This window comes from Salmo salar, chromosome 12, assembly GCF_965601325.2.
Source record: "Salmo salar chromosome 12, fSalSal1, whole genome shotgun sequence".
NCBI lineage: Eukaryota > Metazoa > Chordata > Actinopteri > Salmoniformes > Salmonidae > Salmo > Salmo salar.
In genome coordinates, this window is record NC_138302.1 from 95,123,737 (window position 1) to 95,147,362 (window position 23,626).

A 23,626-nucleotide genomic window follows, 5' to 3' on the forward strand; every position below is an offset into this window, starting at 1 on the left:
AATGTTATGAATGTGATATGAATGTTGTCATTACCATGTCGTAAGCTATCTAGTGTGTGTGTGTGTGTGTGTGTGTGTGTGTGCTCTTCAATACTGCAGCTCGTCGTATGATGTGAAGTCGGGGCTGAAGATGGCGGTGAAGAAGCTGTCCAGGCCGTTCCAGTCAATTATCCACGCTAAGAGGACCTACAGAGAACTACGTCTCCTGAAACACATGAAACACGAGAATGTGAGTTCACACACACACACACACACACACACACACACACACACGACGTGTGAGTTAACCCCTCCATGACCTTTTACTGATCCATCACTGGGGTGAAGAAATTCTATAAACTTTTCCAAAGTTCCCAGGTTTTCACAAATCTCATTTTGAGCCTAGAGGATTATTTAACTTCCAAGAGTCCTCCAACCGAGATGTCGGGGGAAATCTGTCGTGCGTGTGTGTGTGTGCGTGCGCACGAGTGGACATGCCTTCACTCTTGGGCAAGCTGACCTGACCTCAGAGTGAGAGGAGTTGTATCTGACTGTGGTACTGAATGTCTGTGTTCTATAAAAAGGCTATTGATCGCTGTCTCTTAAACTCAAGAGCAGATGGAGAAGTGTGTGTGTGCACCTGAGTGTCTGTGTGTGAAGGGGGTCAAGTGTAAGATGTCTCTGTAACAAGTTTGTTACATGATCCTCCAGCTTCTAACAGTGTAGCTTCTCTCTGAGCTGTTACATGATCCTCCAGCTTCTAACAGAGTAGCTTCTCTCTGAGCTGTTACATGGTCCTCCAGTTTCTAACAGAGTAGCTTCTCTCTGAGCTGTTACATGATCCTCCAGCTTCTAACAGAGTAGCTTCTCTCTGAGCTGTTACATGATCCTCCAGCTTCTAACAGAGTAGCTTCTCTCTGAGCTGTTACATGATCCTGGGGAGGCAGGGTAGCCTAGTGGTTAGAGCGTTGGGCCAGTAACTGAAAGGTTGCAAGATCGAATCCCCGAGCTGTCAAGGTAAAAATCTGTCGTTCTGCTCCTGAACAAGGAGCAGTTCCTAGACCGTCATTGATAATAAGAATTTGTTCTTAACTGACTTGCCTGCTTAAATAAAGGTAAAATAAAAATCCTCCAGTTTCTAACAGTGTAGCTTCTCTCTGAGCTGTCAACAGATCCGTGTCACATCCATAGAACCACAATCACTAGAACCGACAAAGCCCTGTTAAAGCCGTGCTTCTGGTGCAAAGGGAAGTTTTCTCTAGATTAGACAACACCAGTCTCTTCCTTCAGGGGTGTGGGGTTTCACTGAATGATTCAGGGGTGTTTACAATGGAGGGTCAACTGCTGTGTGTCGGGGTCAAGTCGGAGTTTAACAAATAATCTGAATCTGACAGTGCTGGTGGCGATTGTGCAGAAGGTCTACCCAAACTTTCAAACTTGTCTCTCTGTGAGTTGAGGTAACTCAGCTGCAGGAAGGGAACAGGAGAATACAGTATGATCCACAGAGAGTGTGTGTTTGATAGTATGCTACAAAATAGTATGCTACACCTGACAGAAAGACTGTGTGTTTTAAGTTTTTAAAAGTTTTAAAAACCTCTCTCTAAGTTGAGGTAACGCTCAGCAGCAGGGTGAGGAAACGCTCAGCAGCAGGGTGAGGAAACGCTCAGCAGCAGGGTGAGGAAACGCTCAGCAGCAGGGTGAGGAAACGCTCAGCAGCAGGGTGAGGAAACGCTCAGCAGCAGGGTGAGGAAACGCTCAGCAGCAGGGTGAGGTAACGCTCAGCAGCAGGGTGAGGTAACGCTCAGCAGCAGGGTGAGGTAACGCTCAGCAGCAGGGTGAGGTAACTCTCAGCAGCAGGGTGAGGTAACTCTCAGCAGCAGGGTGAGGTAACTCTCAGCAGCAGGGTGAGGTAACTCTCAGCAGCAGGGTGAGGTAACTCTCAGCAGCAGGGTGAGGTAACTCTCAGCAGCAGGGTGAGGTAACTCTCAGCAGCAGGGTGAGGTAACTCTCAGCAGCAGGGTGAGGTAACAGTACAAAACACTGATCTACCTGACGCAGCTCTTGACCCGGTTATTCTTTGAGCTGATTTCCCCGCTGTTGCCTGGTTACACTGTTGGTTGTGCTTTTTTGGAAAGCCTGAGTCGGCCAATCACTGTTTGCTTTGGCTGGAGTCCACCATTCGCAGCGGGCACTGCCCTGCGTGGGCGGTGTGGAGTCGTGTTGTTATGAAACCCACCCACCTCAGTCCCTTTCTCTAGAAGGGGGCACACTGGGTCTGGCACGATGTCTCCTCTTCTCCCCCCCCTCTAGTCACCCACACACTGCCTGCATGCTCGCTCTGCTCACACACTGCCTGCATGCTCGCTCTGCTCACACACTGCCTGCATGCTCGCTCTGCTCACACACTGCCTGCATGCTTGCTGTGCGCACACACTGCCTGCATGCTTGCTGTGCGCACACACTGCCTGCATGCTCGCTCTGCCCACACACTGCCTGCATGCTCGCTCTGCCCACACACTGCCTGCATGCTCGCTCTGCTCACGCACTGCCTGCATGCTCGCTCTGCTCACGCACTGCCTGCATGCTCGCTCTGCTCACACACTGCCTGCATGCTCGCTCTGCTCACACACTGCCTGCATGCTTGCTGTGCGCACACACTGCCTGCATGCTTGCTGTGCGCACACACTGCCTGCATGCTCGCTCTGCCCACACACTGCCTGCATGCTCGCTCTGCCCACACACTGCCTGCATGCTCGCTCTGCTCACGCACTGCCTGCATGCTCGCTCTGCTCACGCACTGCCTGCATGCTCGCTCTGCTCACGCACTGCCTGCATGCTCGCTCTGCTCACACACTGCCTGCATGCTCGCTCTGCTCACACACTGCCTGCATGCTCGCTCTGCTCACACACTGCCTGCATGCTCGCTCTGCCCACACACTGCCTGCATGCTCGCTCTGCCCACACACTGCCTGCATGCTCGCTCTGCCCACACACTGCCTGCATGCTCGCTCTGCCCACACACTGCCTGCATGCTCGCTCTGCCCACACACTGCCTGCATGCTCGCTCTGCCCACACACTGCCTGCATGCTCGCTCTGCTCACACACTCTCCCTCTTTCTTTTTCTCTCTCCTTAGCCTCTCTCTAATTGCATTCTGGATGATTTTCCTGTTCAGAGTTCATTCATCACTTTCCCTATGTGTTAACAGCCTCACACATAATTCAGTCCCATTCAAAACCTAGTTTCCCTAACCCCTAACCCTAACCTGTACTCTTACCCTAAACAAAAAACCTAACCTTAACCCTAACCCTAAACCTAACCCTCACCCTAAAACTAACCGTAGCTCCTAACCCTCACCCTAAAACTAACCGTAGCTCCTCACCCTCACCCTAAAACTAACCGTAGCTCCTAACCCTCACCCTAAAACTAACCGTAGCTCCTCACCCTCACCCTAAAACTAACCGTAGCTCCTAACCCTCACCCTAAAACTAACCGTAGCTCCTCACCCTCACCCTAAAACTAACCGTAGCTCCTCACCCTAAAACTAACCGTAGCTCCTCACCCTAAGACTAACCGTAGCTCCTAACCCTCACCCTAAAACTAACCGTAGCTCCTAACCCTCACCCTAAAACTAACCGTAGCTCCTAACCCTCACCTAAAACTAACCGTAGCTCCTCACCCTCACCCTAAAACTAACCGTAGCTCCTAACCCTCACCCTAAAACTAACCGTAGCTCCTAACCCTCACCCTAAAACTAACCGTAGCTCCTAACCCTCACCCTAAAACTAACCGTAGCTCCTAACCCTCACCCTAAAACTAACCGTAGCTCCTCACCCTAAAACTAACCGTAGCTCCTAACCCTCACCCTAAAACTAACCATAGCTCCTAACCCTCACTCTAAAACTAACCGTAGCTCCTCACTCTAAAACTAACCGTAGCTCCTCACCCTAAAACTAACCGTAGCTCCTCACCCTAAAACTAACCGTAGCTCCTCACCCTAAAACTAACCGTAGCTCCTCACCCTAAAACTAACCGTAGCTCCTGACCCTCACCCTAAAACTAACCGTAGCTCCTGACCCTCACCCTAAAACTAACCGTAGCTCCTCACCCTCACCCTAAAACTAACCGTAGCTCCTCACCCTCACCCTAAAACTAACCGTAGCTCCTAACCCTCACTCTAAAACTAACCGTAGCTCCTAACCCTCACCCTAAAACTAACCGTAGCTCCTCACCCTCACCCTAAAACTAACCGTAGCTCCTAACCCTCACCCTAAAACTAACCGTAGCTCCTAACCCTCACCCTAAAACTAACCGTAGCTCCTAACCCTCACCCTAAAACTAACCGTAGCTCCTAACCCTCACTCTAAAACTAACCGTAGCTCCTAACCCTCACCCTAAAACTAACCGTAGCTCCTCACCCTAAAACTAACCGTAGCTCCTCACCCTAAAACTAACCATAGCTCCTAACCCTAAAACTAACCGTAGCTCCTAACCCTAAAACTAACCGTAGCTCCTAACCCTCACCGTAAAACTAACCGTAGCTCCTCACCCTCACCCTAAAACTAACCGTAGCTCCTAACCCTCACCCTAAAACTAACCGTAGCTCCTCACCCTAAAACTAACCGTAGCTCCTAACCCTCACCCTAAAACTAACCGTAGCTCCTCACCCTCACCCTAAAACTAACCGTAGCTCCTAACCCTCACCCTAAAACTAATCGTAGCTCCTCACCCTCACCCTAAAACTAACCGTAGCTCCTCACCCTAAAACTAACCGTAGCTCCTCACCCTCACCCTAAAACTTACCGTAGCTCCTAACCCTCACCCTAAAACTAACCGTAGCTCCTAACCCTCACCCTAAAACTAACCGTAGCTCCTCACCCTCACCCTAAAACTAACCGTAGCTCCTAACCCTCACCCCAAAAACTAACCGTAGCTCCTAACCCTCACCCTAAAACTAACCGTAGCTCCTAACCCTCACCCTAAAACTAACCGTAGCTCCTAACCCTCACCCTAAAACTAACCGTAGCTCCTCACCCTAAAACTAACCGTAGCTCCTCACCCTAAAACTAACCGTAGCTCCTAACCCTAAAACTAACCGTAGCTCCTAACCCTCACCGTAAAACTAACCGTAGCTCCTCACCCTCACCCTAAAACTAACCGTAGCTCCTAACCCTCACCCTAAAACTAACCGTAGCTCCTCACCCTAAAACTAACCGTAGCTCCTAACCCTCACCCTAAAACTAACCGTAGCTCCTCACCCTCACCCTAAAACTAACCGTAGCTCCTAACCCTCACCCTAAAACTAATCGTAGCTCCTCACCCTAAAACTAACCGTAGCTCCTCACCCTAAAACTAACCGTAGCTCCTCACCCTCACCCTAAAACTTACCGTAGCTCCTAACCCTCACCCTAAAACTAACCGTAGCTCCTAACCCTCACCCTAAAACTAACCGTAGCTCCTCACCCTCACCCTAAAACTAACCGTAGCTCCTAACCCTCACCCCAAAAACTAACCGTAGCTCCTAACCCTCACCCTAAAACTAACCGTAGCTCCTAACCCTCACCCTAAAACTAACCGTAGCTCCTAACCCTCACCCTAAAACTAACCGTAGCTCCTCACTCTAAAACTAACCGTAGCTCCTCACCCTAAAACTAACCGTAGCTCCTAACCCTCACCCTAAAACTAACCATAGCTCCTAACCCTCATTCTAAAACTAACCGTAGCTCCTAACCCTCACCCTAAAACTAACCATAGCTCCTCACCCTAAAACTAACCGTAGCTCCTTAACCGTAGCTCCTCACCCTAAAACTAACCGTAGCTCCTAACCCTCACCCTAAAACTAACCGTAGCTCCTAACCCTAAAACCAACCGTAGCTCCTGACCCTCACCCTAAAACTAACCGTAGCTCCTCACCCTCACCCTAAAACTAACCGTAGCTCCTAATCCTCACCCTAAAACTAACCGTAGCTCCTGACCCTCACCCTAAAACTAACCGTAGCTCCTCACCCTAAAACTAACCGTAGCTCCTAACCCTCACTCTAAAACTAACCGTAGCTCCTAACCTTCACCCTAAAACTAACCGTAGCTCCTAACCCTAAAACTAACCGTAGCTCCTAACCCTCACACTAAAACTAACCGTAGCTCCTAACCCTCACTCTAAAACTAACCGTAGCTCCTAACCCTCACCCTAAAACTAACCGTAGCTCCTAACCCTCACTCTAAAACTAACCGTAGCTCCTCACCCTAAAACTAACCGTAGCTCCTCACCCTAAAACTAACCGTAGCTCCTAACCCTAAAACTAACCGTAGCTCCTAACCCTAAAACTAACCGTAGCTCCTCACCCTCACCCTAAAACTAACCGTAGCTCCTCACCCTCACCCTAAAACTAACCGTACCTCCTCACCCTCACCCTAAAACTAACCGTAGCTCCTAACCCTAAAACTAACCGTAGCTCCTAACCCTCACCCTAAATCTATCCGTAGCTCCTAACCCTCACCCTAAAACAATCCGTAGCTCCTAACCCTCACCCTAAAACTAACCGTAGCTCCTCACCCTCACCCTAAAACTAACCGTAGCTCCTCACCCTCACCCTAAAACTAACCGTAGCTCCTCACCATCACCCTAAAACTAACCGTAGCTCCTAACCCTCACCCTAAAACTAACCGTAGCTCCTCACCCTAAAACTAACCGTAGCTCCTCACCCTCACTCTAAAACTAACCGTAGCTCCTAACCCTCACTCTAAAACTAACCGTAGCTCCTAACCCTCACTCTAAAACTAACCGTAGCTCCTCACCCTAAAACTAACCGTAGCTCCTAACCCTCACCCTAAAACTAACCGTAGCTCCTAACCCTCACTCTAAAACTAACCGTAGCTCCTCACCCTAAAACTAACCGTAGCTCCTCACCCTAAAACTAACCGTAGCTCCTCACCCTAAAACTAACCGTAGCTCCTAACCCTAAAACTAACCGTAGCTCCTAACCCTCACCCTAAAACTAACCGTAGCTCCTCATCCTCACCCTAAAAGTAACCGTAGCTCCTAACCCTCACCCTAAAACTAACCGTAGCTCCTCACCCTAAAACTAACCGTAGCTCCTCACCCTCACCCTAAAACTAACCGTAGCTCCTCACCCTAAAACTAACCGTAGCTCCTCACCCTAAAACTAACCGTAGCTCCTAACCCTCACTCTAAAACTAACCGTAGCTCCTAACCCTCACTCTAAAACTAACCATAGCTCCTAACCCTCACTCTAAAACTAACCGTAGCTCCTCACCCTAAAACTAACCGTAGCTCCTAACCCTCACCCTAAAAATATCCATAGCTCCTCACCCTCACCCTAAAACTAACCGTAGCTCCTCACCCTAAAACTAACCGTAGCTCCTCACCCTCACCCTAAAACTAACCGTAGCTCCTCACCCTAAAACTAACCGTAGCTCCTCACCCTCACCCTAAAACTAACCGTAGCTCCTCACCCTCACCCTAAAACTAACCGTAGCTCCTAACCCTCACCCTAAAACTAACCGTAGCTCCTAACCCTCACCCTAAAACTAACCGTAGCTCCTAACCCTCACCCTAAAACTAACCGTAGCTCCTAACCCTCACCCTAAAACTAACCGTAGCTCCTAACCCTCACCCTAAAACTAACCGTAGCTCCTAACCCTCACCCTAAAACTAACCGTAGCTCCTCACTCTAAAACTAACCGTAGCTCCTCACCCTAAAACTAACCGTAGCTCCTAACCCTCACCCTAAAACTAACCATAGCTCCTAACCCTCACTCTAAAACTAACCGTAGCTCCTCACCCTAAAACTAACCGTAGCTCCTCACCCTAAAACTAACCGTAGCTCCTAACCCTCACCCTAAAACTAACCGTAGCTCCTAACCCTCACCCTAAAACTAACCGTAGCTCCTCACTCTAAAACTAACCGTAGCTCCTCACCCTAAAACTAACCGTAGCTCCTAACCCTCACCCTAAAACTAACCGTAGCTCCTAACCCTAAAACCAACCGTAGCTCCTGACCCTCACCCTAAAACTAACCGTAGCTCCTCACCCTCACCCTAAAACTAACCGTAGCTCCTGACCCTCACCCTAAAACTAACCGTAGCTCCTGACCCTCACCCTAAAACTAACCGTAGCTCCTCACCCTCACCCTAAAACTAACCGTAGCTCCTGACCCTCACCCTAAAACTAACCGTAGCTCCTGACCCTCACCCTAAAACTAACCGTAGCTCCTAACCCTAAAACTAACCGTAGCTCCTCACCCTCACCCTAAAACTAACCTTAGCTCCTCACCCTAACCCTAAAACTAACCGTAGCTCCTAACCCTCACCCTAAAACTAACCGTAGCTCCTAACCCTCACTCTAAAACTAACCGTAGCTCCTAACCCTCACCCTAAAACTAACCGTAGCTCCTAACCCTCACTCTAAAACTAACCGTAGCTCCTCACCCTAAAACTAACCGTAGCTCCTAACCCTAAAACTAACCGTAGCTCCTAACCCTCACCGTAAAACTAACCGTAGCTCCTCACCCTCACCGTAAAACTAACCGTAGCTCCTCACCCTAAAACTAACCGTAGCTCCTCACCCTCACCCTAAAACTAACCGTAGCTCCACACCCTAAAACTAACCGTAGCTCCTAACCCTCACCTTAAAACTAACCGTAGCTCCTCACCCTAAAACTAACCGTAGCTCCTAACCCTCACCCTAAAACTAACCGTAGCTCCTCACCCTCACCCTAAAACTAACCGTAGCTCCTAACCCTCACCCTAAAACTAACCGTAGCTCCTCACCCTCACCCTAAAACTAACCGTAGCTCCTCACCCTAAAACTAACCGTAGCTCCTCACCCTAAAACTAACCGTAGCTCCTAACCCTAAAACTAACCGTAGCTCCTAACCCTCACCGTAAAACTAACCGTAGCTCCTCACCCTCACCGTAAAACTAACCGTAGCTCCTCACCCTCACCCTAAAACTAACCGTAGCTCCTCACCCTCACCCTAAAACTAACCGTAGCTCCACACCCTAAAACTAACCGTAGCTCCTAACCCTCACCTTAAAACTAACCGTAGCTCCTCACCCTAAAACTAACCGTAGCTCCTAACCCTCACCCTAAAACTAACCGTAGCTCCTCACCCTCACCCTAAAACTAACCGTAGCTCCTAACCCTCACCCTAAAACTAACCGTAGCTCCTCACCCTCACCCTAAAACTAACCGTAGCTCCTCACCCTAAAACTAACCGTAGCTCCTCACCCTCACCCTAAAACTTACCGTAGCTCCTAACCCTCACCCTAAAACTAACCGTAGCTCCTAACCCTCACCCTAAAACTAACCGTAGCTCCTCACCCTCACCCTAAAACTAACCGTAGCTCCTAACCCTCACCCTAAAACTAACCGTAGCTCCTCACCCTCACCCTAAAACTAACCGTAGCTCCTAACCCTCATTCTAAAACTAACCGTAGCTCCTAACCCTCACCCTAAAACTAACCGTAGCTCCTAACCCTCACTCTAAAACTAACCGTAGCTCCTCACCCTAAAACTAACCGTAGCTCCTCACCCTAAAACTAACCGTAGCTCCTCACCCTAAAACTAACCGTAGCTCCTAACCCTCACCCTAAAACTAACCGTAGCTCCTAACCCTAAAACCAACCGTAGCTCCTGACCCTCACCCTAAAACTAACCGTAGCTCCTCACCCTCACCCTAAAACTAACCGTAGCTCCTCACCCTAAAACTAACCGTAGCTCCTCACCCTAAAACTAACCGTAGCTCCTCACCCTAAAACTAACCGTAGCTCCTAACCCTCACTCTAAAACTAACCGTAGCTCCTAACCCTCACCCTAAAACTAACCGTAGCTCCTAACCCTCACCCTAAAACTAACCGTAGCTCCTAACCCTCACCCTAAAACTAACCGTAGCTCCTAACCCTCACTCTAAAACTAACCGTAGCTCCTAACCCTCACCCTAAAACTATCCGTAGCTCCTAACCCTAAAACTAACCGTAGCTCCTAACCCTCACCCTAAAACAATCCGTAGCTCCTCACCCTCACTCTAAAACTAACCGTAGCTCCTAACCCTAAAACTAACCATAGCTCCTAACCCTCACCCTAAATCTATCCGTAGCTCCTAACCCTCACCCTAAAACAATCCGTAGCTCCTAACCCTCACCCTAAAACAATCCGTAGCTCCTAACCCTCACCCTAAAACTATCCGTAGCTCCTAACCCTCACCCTAAAACAATCCGTAGCTCCTAACCCTCACCCTAAAACTAACCGTAGCTCCTAACCCTTACCCTAAAACTAACCGTAGCTCCTAACCCTCACCCTAAAACTAACCGTAGATCCTAACCCTCACTCTAAAACTATCCGTAGATCCTAACCCTCACCCTAAAACTAACCGTAGCTCCTAACCCTCACCCTAAAAATAACCGTAGCTCCTAACCCTCACTCTAAAACTAACCGTAGCTCCTAACCCTCACCCTAAAACTAACCGTAGCTCCTAACCCTCACCCTAAAACTAACCGTAGCTCCTAACCCTCACTCTAAAACTAACCGTAGCTCCTAACCCTCACCCTAAAACTATCCGTAGCTCCTAACCCTAAAACTAACCGTAGCTCCTAACCCTCACCCTAAAACAATCCGTAGCTCTCACCCTCACTCTAAAACTAACCGTAGCTCCTAACCCTAAAACTAACCATAGCTCCTAACCCTCACCCTAAATCTATCCGTAGCTCCTAACCCTCACCCTAAAACAATCCGTAGCTCCTAACCCTCACCCTAAAACAATCCGTAGCTCCTAACCCTCACCCTAAAACTAACCGTAGCTCCTAACCCTTACCCTAAAACTAACCGTAGCTCCTAACCCTCACCCTAAAACTAACCGTAGATCCTAACCCTCACTCTAAAACTATCCGTAGATCCTAACCCTCACCCTAAAACTAACCGTAGCTCCTAACCCTCACCCTAAAACTAACCGTAGCTCCTCACCCTCACCCTAAAACTAACCCTAGCTCCTAACCCTAAAACTAACCGTAGCTCCTAACCCTCACCCTAAAACTAACCGTAGCTCCTCACCCTCACCCTAAAACTAACCCTAGCTCCTAACCCTAAAACTAACCGTAGCTCCTCACCCTCACCCTAAAACTAACCGTAGCTCCTCACCCTCACCCTAAAACTAACCGTAGCTCCTCACCCTCACTCTAAAACTAACCGTAGCTCCTCACCCTCACTCTAAAACTAACCGTAGCTCCTAACCCTCACTCTAAAACTAACCGTAGCTCCTAACCCTCACCCTAAAACTAACCGTAGCTCCTCACCCTCACCCTAAAACTAACCGTAGCTCCTAACCCTCACTCTAAAACTAACCGTAGCTCCTCACCCTAAAACTAACCGTAGCTCCTAACCCTCACCCTAAAAATAACCGTAGCTCCTAACCCTCACTCTAAAACTAACCGTAGCTCCTAACCCTCACCCTAAAACTAACCGTAGCTCCTAACCCTCACCCTAAAACGAACCGTAGCTCCTAACCCTCACTCTAAAACTAACCGTAGCTCCTAACCCTCACCCTAAAACTATCCGTAGCTCCTAACCCTAAAACTAACCGTAGCTCCTAACCCTCACCCTAAAACAATCCGTAGCTCCTAACCCTCACTCCAAAACTAACCGTAGCTCCTAACCCTCACCCTAAAACTATCCGTAGCTCCTAACCCTAAAACTAACCGTAGCTCCTAACCCTCACCCTAAAACTATCCGTAGCTCCTCACCCTCACCATAAAACTAACCGTAGCTCCTAACCCTCACCCTAAAACTAACCGTAGCTCCTAACCCTCACCCTAAAACTAACCGTAGCTCCTAACCCTCACTCTAAAACTAACCGTAGCTCCTAACCCTCACCCTAAAACTAACCGTAGCTCCTCACCCTCACTCTAAAACTAACCGTAGCTCCTAACCCTCACCCTAAAACTAACCGTAGCTCCTCACCCTCACCCTAAAACTAACCGTAGCTCCTAACCCTAAAACTAACCGTAGCTCCTAACCCTCACCCTAAAACTAACCGTAGCTCCTCACCCTCACCCTAAAACTAACCGTAGCTCCTCACCCTCACCCTAAAACTAACCGTAGCTCCTCACCCTCACTCTAAAACTAATCGTAGCTCCTAACCCTCACTCTAAAACTAACCGTAGCTCCTAACCCTCACCCTAAAACTAACCGTAGCTCCTCACCCTCACCCTAAAACTAACCGTAGCTCCTAACCCTCACTCTAAAACTAACCGTAGCTCCTCACCCTAAAACTAACCATAGCTCCTAACCCTCACCCTAAAAATAACCGTAGCTCCTAACCCTCACTCTAAAACTAACCGTAGCTCCTAACCCTCACCCTAAAACTAACCGTAGCTCCTAACCCTCACCCTAAAACTAACCGTAGCTCCTAACCCTCACTCTAAAACTAACCGTAGCTCCTAACCCTCACCCTAAAACTATCCGTAGCTCCTAACCCTAAAACTAACCGTAGCTCCTAACCCTCACCCTAAAACAATCCGTAGCTCCTAACCCTCACTCTAAAACTAACCGTAGCTCCTAACCCTCACCCTAAAACTATCCGTAGCTCCTAACCCTAAAACTATCCGTAGCTCCTAACCCTAAAACTATCCGTAGCTCCTCACCCTCACCATAAAACTAACCGTAGCTCCTAACCCTCACCCTAAAACTAACCGTAGCTCCTAACCCTCACCCTAAAACTAACCGTAGCTCCTAACCCTCACCCTAAAACTAACCGTAGCTCCTAACCCTCACTCTAAAACTAACCGTAGCTCCTAACCCTCACCCTAAAACTAACCGTAGCTCCTCACCCTCACTCTAAAACTAACCGTAGCTCCTAACCCTCACCCTAAAACTAACCGTAGCTCCTCACCCTAAAACTAACCGTAGCTCCTCACCCTCACCCTAAAACTAACCGTAGCTCCTAACCCTCACCCTAAAACTAACCGTAGCTCCTCACCCTCAGTCTTTAACGTAATTCTAACACAAATTTTAACATTAACCCTAAACCCCCTAGAAATTGCATTTGACATCTGGGGACTAACAAAATGTCCCCAGTTGGTCACATTTTTGTTTGTTTACTATTGTAGTGGGGACTTTTGGTCCCCACAAGAATAGTTAAACACGTCTACACACACAGCAAACATTAGCTTCACATCTCCAACTCAATCATCAAGTTTGCTGTCGACACATTAGTAGGCCATATTACCAACAATGACGAGACAGCCTACAGGGAGGAGGTGAGGGCCCTGGCAAAGTGGTGCCAGGAAAATAACCTCTCCCTCAATGTCAACAAAACGAAGGAGCTGATCGTGGACTTCAGGAGACAACAGAGAGCACGCCCCCATCTACATCTACGGGGCCACAGTGTAGAGGGTCAAATGCTTCAAGTTCCTCTGTGTGCACATCACTGAGTACCTGAAATGTTCCCTCCACACTGACAGTGTGGTGAAGAACAGCGCCTCTACAACCTCAGGAGGCTAAAGAGGTTTGGCTTGGCCCCTAAGACCATCACAAACTTCTAGAGATCCACCATTGAGAGTATCCTGTTGGGCTGTTTCACCGCCTGGTACAGCAATTGCACCGTCTGCAACCGGAGGGCCATCCAGAAGGTGGTGTGGTCTACCTGCCCCCCAGGACACCTACAGCACCCGATGTCACAGGAAGGCCAAGAAGATCATCAAGGACCTCAGCCTCTCGAGCCACAGCTTGTTCATCCCGCTACCGTCTAGAAGGTAGAGACAGTACAGGTGCATCAAAGCTGGGATAAACCGCTTCTATCTCAAGGCCATCAGACGGTTAAACACTCCCCTCTAGCCGGCCTCCACCCAGTACCCTGCCCTGAACTTTAGTCACTGTTACTAGCCAGCTACCACCCGGTTACTATACCCTGCACCTAAGAGGCTGCTGCTGTTTTACCCACTTTATATGTATATACTGTATTCTAGTCAAGACTCTTCCTATATAACTACTGCTGTACATTTTCTATTCATATACTGTCCATACATTTTATTTATATATATACTGTCCATACATTTTATTTATATATATATATATTTATTTATTTATTTATTTATTTATTTTTATATATATATATATATATATATATATATTTTTTTTTATATATATATATATATATATATATATATATATATATATATATATATATATATTTATTTATTTATTTATTTAAATATAAATATATAAATAAATAAATAAAATGTATGGACAGTATATGAATAGAAAATGTACAGCAGTAGTTATATAGGAAGAGTCTATATATATATATATATATATATATATATATATACACATACACATACACACACAGTGCATTCAGAAAGTATTCAGACCCCTTGACTTTTTCCACATTTTGTTACATTACAGCCTTATCGTAGAATGGATTAAATCGTTTTTATCCCTCATCAATCTACACACAATACCCCATAATGAAATATACATTTACATAAGTATTCAGACCCTTTACTCAGTACTTTGTTGAAGCACCTTTGGCAGCGATTACATCCTTGAGTCTTCTTGGGTATGACGCTACAAGCTTGGCACACCTGTATTTGGGGAGTTTCTCTAATTTTTCTCTGCAGATTCTCTCAAGCTCTGTCAGGTTGGATGGGGAGCCTCGCTGCCCAGCTATTTTCAGGTCTCCAGAGATATTTGATCGGGTTCAAGTCCGGGCTCTAGCTGGGCCACTCAAGGACATTCAGAGACTTGTCCCGAAGCCTCTCCTGCGTTTTTATTGGCTGTGTGCTTAGGATTGTTGTCCTGTTGGAAGGTGAACCTTCACCCCAGTCTAAGGTCCTGATCGCTCTGAAGCAGGTTTTCATCAAGGATCTCTCTGTACTTTGCTCTGTTCATCTTTCCCTCGATCCTGACTAGTCTCCCAGTCCCTGCTGCTGAAAAACATACCCACAGCATGATGCTGCCACCACCATGCTTCACCATAGGGATGGTGGCAGGTTTCCTCAAGACCTGACACTTGGCATTCAGGCGAAAGAGTTCAATCTTGGTTTCATCAGACCAGAGAATATTGTTTCTTATGGTCTGAGAGTCTTTAGGTGCCTTTTGGAAAACTCCAAGCAGGCTGTCATGTGCCTTTTACTGAGGAGGGGTTTCTGTCTGCCCACTCTATCATAAATGCCTGATTGGTGGAGTGCTGCAGAGATGGTTGTCCTTCTGGAAGGTTCTCCCATCTCAACAGAGGAATTATGGAGCTCTGTCAGAGTGACCATCAGGTTCTTGGTCACCTCCCTGACCAAGGCCCTTCTCCTCCGGTTGCTCAGTTTGGCCGGGCAGCCAGCTCTAGGAAGAGTCTTGGTGGTTCCAAACTTCTTCCATTTAAGAATGATGTAGGCCACTGTGTTCTTGTGGACCTTCAATGCTGCAGAAATGTTTTGGTATCCTTCCCCATATCTGTGCCTCAACACAGTCCTGTCTCAGAGCTCTACGGACAATTCCTCGGACCTCATGGCTTGGTTTTTGCTCTGACATGCACTGTCAACTGTGGAACCTTTTATATAGACAGGTGTGTGCCTTTCCAAATCATGTCCAATCAATTGAATTTACCACAGGTGGACTCCAATCAAGTTGTAGAAACATCTCAAGGATGATCAATGGAAACAGGATGTACCTGAGCTTAAGTTTGAGTCTCATGTTAAAGGGTCTGAATACTTATATAAGTAAGGTATTTCAGTTTTTTATTTTTCATACATTTCAGAACCTGTTTTTGTGTTATCAATATGGGGTATTGTGTGTAGATTGATGAGGAACACTTAAATTTAATCCATTTTAGAATAAAATACACACACACACACACACACTAATACTATACTGAACAAACATGTAAATTCAACAATTGTACTAAGTTACAGTTCATATAAGGAAATCTGAAAATTGAAATAAATTCATTAGCCGCTAACCTATGGATTTCACATGACTGGGCAGGGCCGCAGCCATGGGTGGTGCATAGGAGAGTGAGAGTGCATAGGCCTACCCACTGGGGAGCCAAGCCCAGCCAATCAGAATTCGTTTTTCCCCACAAAAGGGCTTTATTACAGACAGAAATACTCTTTAGTTGCTTCAGCTATCCGGGTGGCTGGTCTCAGATGATCCAGCAAGTGAAGAAGCAGGATCTGGAGGTCCCTGGTCACATGTGGTCTGCGGTTGTAAGGAAGGTTGGACGTACTACCAAATTTTCCAAATGACAGAGGTGGCTTATGGTAGAAAATTAACATTCAATTCTCTGGCAACAGCACTGGTGGACATTCATACAGTCAGCATGCCAATTACACGCTCCCTCAAACTTGAGGCATCTGTGGCATTGTTTTGTGTGAAAAAACTGTGCATTTTAGAGTGGCCTTTTATTGTCCCTAGCTTCTTGATATGCCACACCTGTCAGGGAATGTAAACACATTTGTTCCCAGAATTTGAGAGAAATATATTTTTTGTGCCTATGGAACATTTCTGAGATCATATTTTTCAGGTCATGAAACATGGAACCAACACTTTACATGTTGCCTTTATATTTGTTCATGTTTTGTTTATATACATGGCCAAAAGTATGTGGACACCTGCTCATCAAACATTTCATTCCAAAATCATGAACATTAATATTGAGTTGGTCCCCCCTTTTTCTGATATAACAGCCTCCACTCTTCTGGGAAGCTTTCTACTAGATGTTGGAACATTGCTGAATGAGGTCGGGCACTGATGTTGGGTGATTAGACGTGGCTCGCAGTCTGCGTTCCAATTCATCTCAAAGGTGTTCAATGGGGTTGAGGTCAGGGCTCTGTGCAGGTCAGTCAAGTTCTTCCACACAGATCTTGACAAACCATTTCTGTATGGACCTCGCTTTGTGCACAGGGGCATTGTCATGCTGAAACAAGAAAGGGCCTTCCGCGAACTGTTGCCACAAAGTTGGGAGAACCGAATCATCTAGAATGTCATTGTATGTTGTGGCGTTACATTTTCCCTTCATTGGAACTGAGGCCTAGCCCGAACCATGAAAACAGCCGCAGACCATTATTCCTTCTCCACCAAACTTTACAGTTGGCACTATGCATTCGAGAAGGTAGCGTTCTCCTGGCATCCACCAAACACTGATTCGTCGGTCGGACTGCCAGAGGGTGAAGCGTGATTCATCACTCCAGAGAACGCATTTCCACTGCTCCAGAGTCCAATGGAGGTGAGCTTTACCCCTCTCCAACTGATGCTTGCCATGGTGATCTTAGGCTTTTGTGCGGCTGCTCAGCCATGGAAACCCATTTTATGATGTTCCCGACAAACAGTTCTTGTGCTGACGATGCTTCCAGAGGCAGTTTGAAAGTCACTGAGCTCTTCAATAAGGCCATTCTACTGCCGATTTTTGTCTATGGAGATTGTATGGTTGTGTGCTTGATTTTATACACCTGTCAGCAAAGGTTGTGGCTGAAATAGCCGTATCCACTCATTTGAAGGGGTGTCCACATACTGTTTTATATTCCTGTCATTGCTCGTTCTGCTATTTCTTTCTGTTGTGTGTATTGCTAGGTGTTGCTAGGTATTGCTAGGTGTTACTGCACTGTTGGAGCTAGAAACGCAAGCATTTCGCTGCACCTACGATAACATTTGATTAGATTTTCTACCTTGTGAGGAGAGAGAACGGTGGTGTAGGCTGTTCCAAAGCTTTGAAAACCGACGTTACTGGAGTCTAACATCCATCATCTTTGTTTAATGAAACGGGATGTTCTTGGTTGTCAAATGAACCTTTTATCTAATGTTAAAACAAAGTGATGGATCATGTCAAGGACACCGGGTGGTAGCACAGTCTCACCGTGACGTTGCTTGTTTTCCTTGCATAGTGACGAAGCTGGAAACCATTCCCTCTATGTGTGTACTCTGCACATTGCCTCATTCACCCTGAAGAGTTTTAGCAATTGAAAGAAGACCACATGTTTGTTTTGTGTCAGTGTCAATGGCCATGTCCGACTCGGTCTTGCCTGCTACTTACTAAAACTACATACGGTGTGATAATCGTCCTTAGGGCTGACCCCATTTAGTCGACTGGTCGATAGGCTGTTGGTCGACCAAGATCAGACAAGCAGTCTAAAGTATACAGTACCAGTCAAAAGTTTGGACATACCTACTCATTCAAGGGTTTTTCTTTATTTTTACTATTTTCAACATTGTAGAATAATAGTGAAGACATCAAAACTATGAAATGACACATATGGAATCATGTAGTAACCAAAAAGTGTTAAGGAAATCAAAAATATATTTGAGATTCTTCAAAGTAGCCACCCTTTGCCTTGATGACAGCTTTGCACGCTCTTGGCATTCTCTCAACCAGCTTTATGAGGTAGTCACCTGGAATGCATTTCAATTAACAGGTGTGCCTTGTTAAAAGTTAATTTGTGGAATTTCTTTCCTTAATGCATTTGAGCCAATCAGTTGTGTTGTGAAGAAAATAAAAAAGAAGCTAATTCTAATCAGGGAAAATTCTAATTCTAATCAGGTAAAATTCTGATTCTAATTCTAAGCAGGTCCTAACACAGCCTCAGAAGCCTCCTGTGAGAGCGGAACATTTCTTAGCGACAATAGTCCTTGTAGTGCTTCTGCCGTCAAGTCAAAAACATCTTGGCTGCAGATGTGATGTCCAGCTTCTTGGACTTCTTAGACACTTGTGCTGTACAATTAATCACTGTGTCTATAAAGGACATGAAATCCACTTTCTTCACATTGAGTGTATCCAGATCACTCGATTGACTTAAAACACTACCAACTGGTTTCAATGCATCCACCTCCATATCTTCAACACTGTTGTCTCTTCCTCCTTCAACTCTCTTCACCGCCTCCACATAGGAGATCTGCTGCACAGCCCTGATCCTTGACACCTCAACCTCCTTCACCCTAACAGGGCACTCAAGGAAGTCCGGAGTATGATCCCCATCACAGATGTAACATTTTCCATTCACAGATTCTTCAATATCATACTTCTCCCATCTGTAAACATTTTGACACGTGACCAAATCCTTTACAATTTCCACACTGTAATGGTTTGGACACATTTTTTACATTTACATTTTAGTCATTTAGCAGACGCTCTTATCTAGAGCGACTTACAGTAGTGAATGCATACATTTCATGCATTTAAAAAAATTATAATTGTACTGGCCCCCCGTGGGAATCGAACCCACAACCCTGGCGTTTCACACACCATGCTGGCGTTGCAAACACCATGCTCTACCAACTGAGCCACAGGGCAGTGTATCGACAGGCTTTTCTCCTTCCTTCCATTTACCATATGGGTCAGGTGACGGGCACTGACCACTCCTGGGATTTTCTGACTAAGGTACTCATTATCTATATCCAATGAGACTCCAGCTAGAACTCCTTTGGCAGGCGCCTTGCTCCGAAGATCAATACATGTTACTTCTGACGTGGACAATTTAGCCAGATCCAGTAGACGCTTCTTCTGTTCTTCATCGACACAATTAACCAAAACAAGGCTGCTTCTAGTCACCTTGATTTGAATCCACCTTTTCCCACTGCTTTCTTCACAGTCCTCAATATTACAAATGGATTTCCCAAAGGAATGTCCTTGTCCAAAAAACGCACTATGTACTAAGCAACAAACATCAACCTACTACTCACCCATACTGAGAATGCATCATCTAATGTGGAATTGCTTTGTTTCCCGCCATTCATTCATTTTTGCTACAGCTGGTCCCATTCTGTGATTATCAGCTGATTTTATTAGCTGCTGTCAAACACACGTAGATCAGAAAAGACTCATCTCTTCCTCAATAGCATGCAGCTATGAGTATGACATCCTGGCATTTCAAATCATACTACAGTTTAGAAAATAGAAAACGTTCTGTTTTCGCATAACCAATCAGCCTACTCTTCAAATCAGATCAAACTTTATTTGTCACATGCGCCGAATACGACGAGTGTAGACTTTACCGTGAAATGCTTAATTACGAGCCCTTAACCAACAGTGCAGTTCAAGAAGAGTGAAGAAAAAATGTACCAAGTAGACTAAAATAAAAAGTAATAATAAAAAGTAACACAATGAGAATAACAATAATGAGGCTATATACAGGGGGCACCGGTACAAAGTCAATGTGCAGGGGTACAGGCTAGTTGAGGTAATCTGTACATGTAGGTGTGGGTAAAGTGGCTATGCATAGATAATAAACAGCAAGTAGCAGCAGTGTACTAAAGGAGGGGGTGGTCAATGTAAATTGTCCGGTGGTGATTTTATGAATTGTTCAGCAGTCTAATGGCTTGGGGGGTAGAAGCTGTTGAGAAGCCTATTGGACCTAGACTTGGCGCTCCGGTACCACTTGCCGTGCGGTAGCAGAGAAAACAGTCTATAACTTGGGTGACTGAAGTCTCTGACAATTTTTATGGGCTTTCCTCTGACACCGCCTATTATATAGGTCCTGGATGGCAGGGAACTTGGCCCCAGTGATGTATTGGGCCGTTCGCACTACCCTCTCTATCGCCTTACGGTCAGATGCCGAGCAGTTGCCATAACAGACGGAGATGCAACCGGTCAGGATGCTCTCGATGGTGCAGCTGTAGAACCTTTTGAGGATCTGGGGACCCATGCCAAATCTTTTCAGTCTCCTGAGGGGGAAAAGGTTTTGTCGTGCCTTCTTCACGACTGTCTTGGTGTGTTTGGACCATGTTAGTTTGTTGGTGATGTGGACACCAAAGAACTTAAAACTCTCCCCGCTCTACTACAGCCCCGTCGATGTTAATGGGGCCTGTTCGGCCCACCTTTTCCTGTAGTCCACGATCAGCTCCTTTGTCTTGCTCACTTTGAGAGAGAGGTTGTTGTCCTGGCACCACACTTCTGTGACCTCCTCCCTATAGGCTGTCTCATCATTGTCGGTGATCAGGCCTAGCACTGTTGTGTTGTCAGCAAACTTAATGATTGTGTTGGGAGTCGTGTTTGGCCACGCAGTCGTGGGTGAACAGGGAATACAGGAGGGGACTAAGTACACACCCCTGAGGGGCCCCAGTGTTAAGGATCAGCGTGGCAGACGTGTTGTTGCCTACTCTTACCACCTGCGGGTGGCCCGTCAGGAAGTCCAGGATCCAGTTACAGAGGGAGGTGTTTAGTCCCAGGGTCCTTAGCATAGTGATGAGCTTCGTGGGCACTATGGTGTTGAACGCTGAGCTGTAGTCAATGAACAGTATTCTCACGTAGGTGTTCTTATTGTCCAGGTGGGAAAGGGCAGTGCGATTGAGTTTGCGTCATCTGTGGATCTGTTGGGGCGGTATGCGAATTGGAGTGGGTCTAGGGTGTCCGGCAGGATGCTGTTGATGTGAGCCATGACCAGCCTTTCAAAGCACTTCATGGTTACCGATGTGAGTGCCACGGGGCGGTAATCATTTAGACAGGTTAGCGTCGCTTCCTTGGGCACAGGGACTATGGTGGTCTGCTTGAAGTTTAGAACGCAAGTACGGTTATTCAGAAACTGATATTTTTCTTTCTGTAGTGTGACCTTTATCTCTAGTGTGAGTCGTGTCTGTTGTGTGTAGAATGTTGTGTAACCTTTTGACCTTTTGCTCTCTGTTAGGTGATTGGTCTGTTGGATGTGTTCACACCCGCCACCAGCCTAGAGGAATTCAACGACGTGTGAGTAATCACTTTCTTTCTTTCTCTTTCCTCCACTTCTATCCCCCCTCTCTCTGGCAGTTCATATAGCTCTTGGAGTTTAAATTGCCTAGCAGAACGCACGCACGCACGCATGTGTGATATGATGGTTTATTTAAACAAACCAATTTCTGCAGATCTTTATTTCGTATGGTTTGTCGTGTGGTTCATCTCACTAAGGAACATACAGGATTACCACGTGCACGCATCATTCCTTATTTCCATGGTAACAAGCATTCCACTTTCTCCATGGCTGCCAGTGTGTGTGCAGAATACTGACGCAATAACCTTCACTTCACACACACACACACAACTCTCCCTGGTTCACCCTAAAGGATATGTAAAGCATTTAGCAGTGCTTATGGCTTGAAATTCGTAGTGCTGGCAGAGACTCTCGCTTTTTCATTCTCGCTCAACCGTTTTTGTGTTGCCATGGTAACAACCGGTCTTCCTCTTTTTTTTTTTTTTTTGATTGGCAGGTACCTGGTGACCCATCTGATGGGGGCGGACCTCAACAACATAGTGAAGTGTCAGAAGCTGACAGACGACCATGTGCAATTTCTCATATACCAGATCCTCAGGGGACTCAAGGTCTGTCTGTCTGTCTGTCTGTCTGTCTGTCTGTCTGTCTGTCTGTCTGTCTGTCTGTCTGTCTGTCTGTCTGTCTGTCTGTCTGTCTGTCTGTCTGTCTGTCTGTCTGTCTGTCTGTCTGTCTGTCTGTCTGTCTGTCTGTCTGTCTGTCTGTCTGTCTGTCTGTCTGTCTGTCTGTCTGTCTGTCTGTCTGTCTGCGTTTTTCCATAGCTGCAGCAGGTAAAGGTTCCGTAGGTATACAGTGTTCTTAATTGTTGTTTTGTTTTGCAGTATATCCATTCAGCAGACATCATCCACAGAGTAAGTTACATCATATTTACATTTCATATTTAAATCAAGATGCTTGCATGGGATGGAGGATGGGAATATTACTCAATACCTTCCTTATTCTCCCCTCTGTCCCTCTCTCGCTCCATCTCCTCCCTCCCTCTCTCTTCTCCTTCCCTCCCTCTCTTCTCCCTCCCTCCATCTCTCTCTTCTCCCTCCCTCCCTCCATCTCTCTCTTCTCCCTCCCTCCATCTCTCTCTTCTCCCTCCCTCCATCTCTCTCTTCTCCCTCCCTCCATCTCTCTCTTCTCCCTCCCTCCATCTCTCTCTTCTCCCTCTCTCTTCTCCCTCCCTCCCATTTTCTTCTCCCTCCCACTTTCTTCTCCCTCTCTCTCTCTTCTCCCTCCCTCCTCTTTCTCCCTCCCTCCCTCTCGCCACAGGATCTGAAGCCCAGTAATCTGGCAGTGAATGAGGACTGTGAGCTCAAGGTAAAAAAAATACTATCGGCCTACTGTACCCTCTTTAGTGCCTATAGATCTGCTATCTTAATCTGATCACTCTGTTGTAGTGTATTAAAGGTTTTAAAAGGCTTCTAAAGTTAGTAGATTCCACTTTAAAATGTCAGACTTGATTTACCCTAACGAAAAATGTCAACCCCTACAACAATGTCCATTAACTATAATCCACATAATAATTCCCATTTCCTGTTGCTGCAGTATTATCTTGGTGCTGTGAGAAGCAGGGTCAAATTAAGATCTAGCATCTGTTCTGATCAGCTCCTCTCCAGCTCGAAAGTGATATGTTACTATAGTTGTCTTTTTAAAACATTTTATTTTAAATGTTTTTTTTTTTAACACCTGACAGATCACCATCTTAAAACATGTAATAACACAATTTGTACCAGCAGTTATAGTTCTTGTTGGATAGTACTGTTTACAGTACTGTGTGTTCATTATTATTATTAGTGGCTTTAATGCACTCCACCCACGCACGAGGTTAGAAGCGTAGGATTTAATCTGCTGTGGAGTTTGTTTATAGCTAACCCTATCTTCACATACACCCACGCATATACAACACACACACACACACACACACA

General features: G+C 46.4%; 1 protein-coding gene across 2 annotated transcripts in view; it reads left to right on the forward strand.

Annotated features, from left to right (window-relative positions):
* The window catches only part of LOC106566105 (mitogen-activated protein kinase 14A), a 48,004-nt gene that overhangs the window by 9,469 nt on the left and 14,909 nt on the right, over positions 1-23,626 (forward strand). For both annotated transcript variants that reach the window (XM_045691904.2, XM_014133956.3), the window contains exons 2-6: positions 100-229; positions 21,597-21,655; positions 22,153-22,264; positions 22,535-22,564; positions 22,971-23,018. In XM_045691904.2, coding sequence (XP_045547860.1) covers positions 100-229; positions 21,597-21,655; positions 22,153-22,264; positions 22,535-22,564; positions 22,971-23,018 — 379 coding nt within the window. The remainder of the gene's footprint in view (positions 1-99; positions 230-21,596; positions 21,656-22,152; positions 22,265-22,534; positions 22,565-22,970; positions 23,019-23,626) is intronic.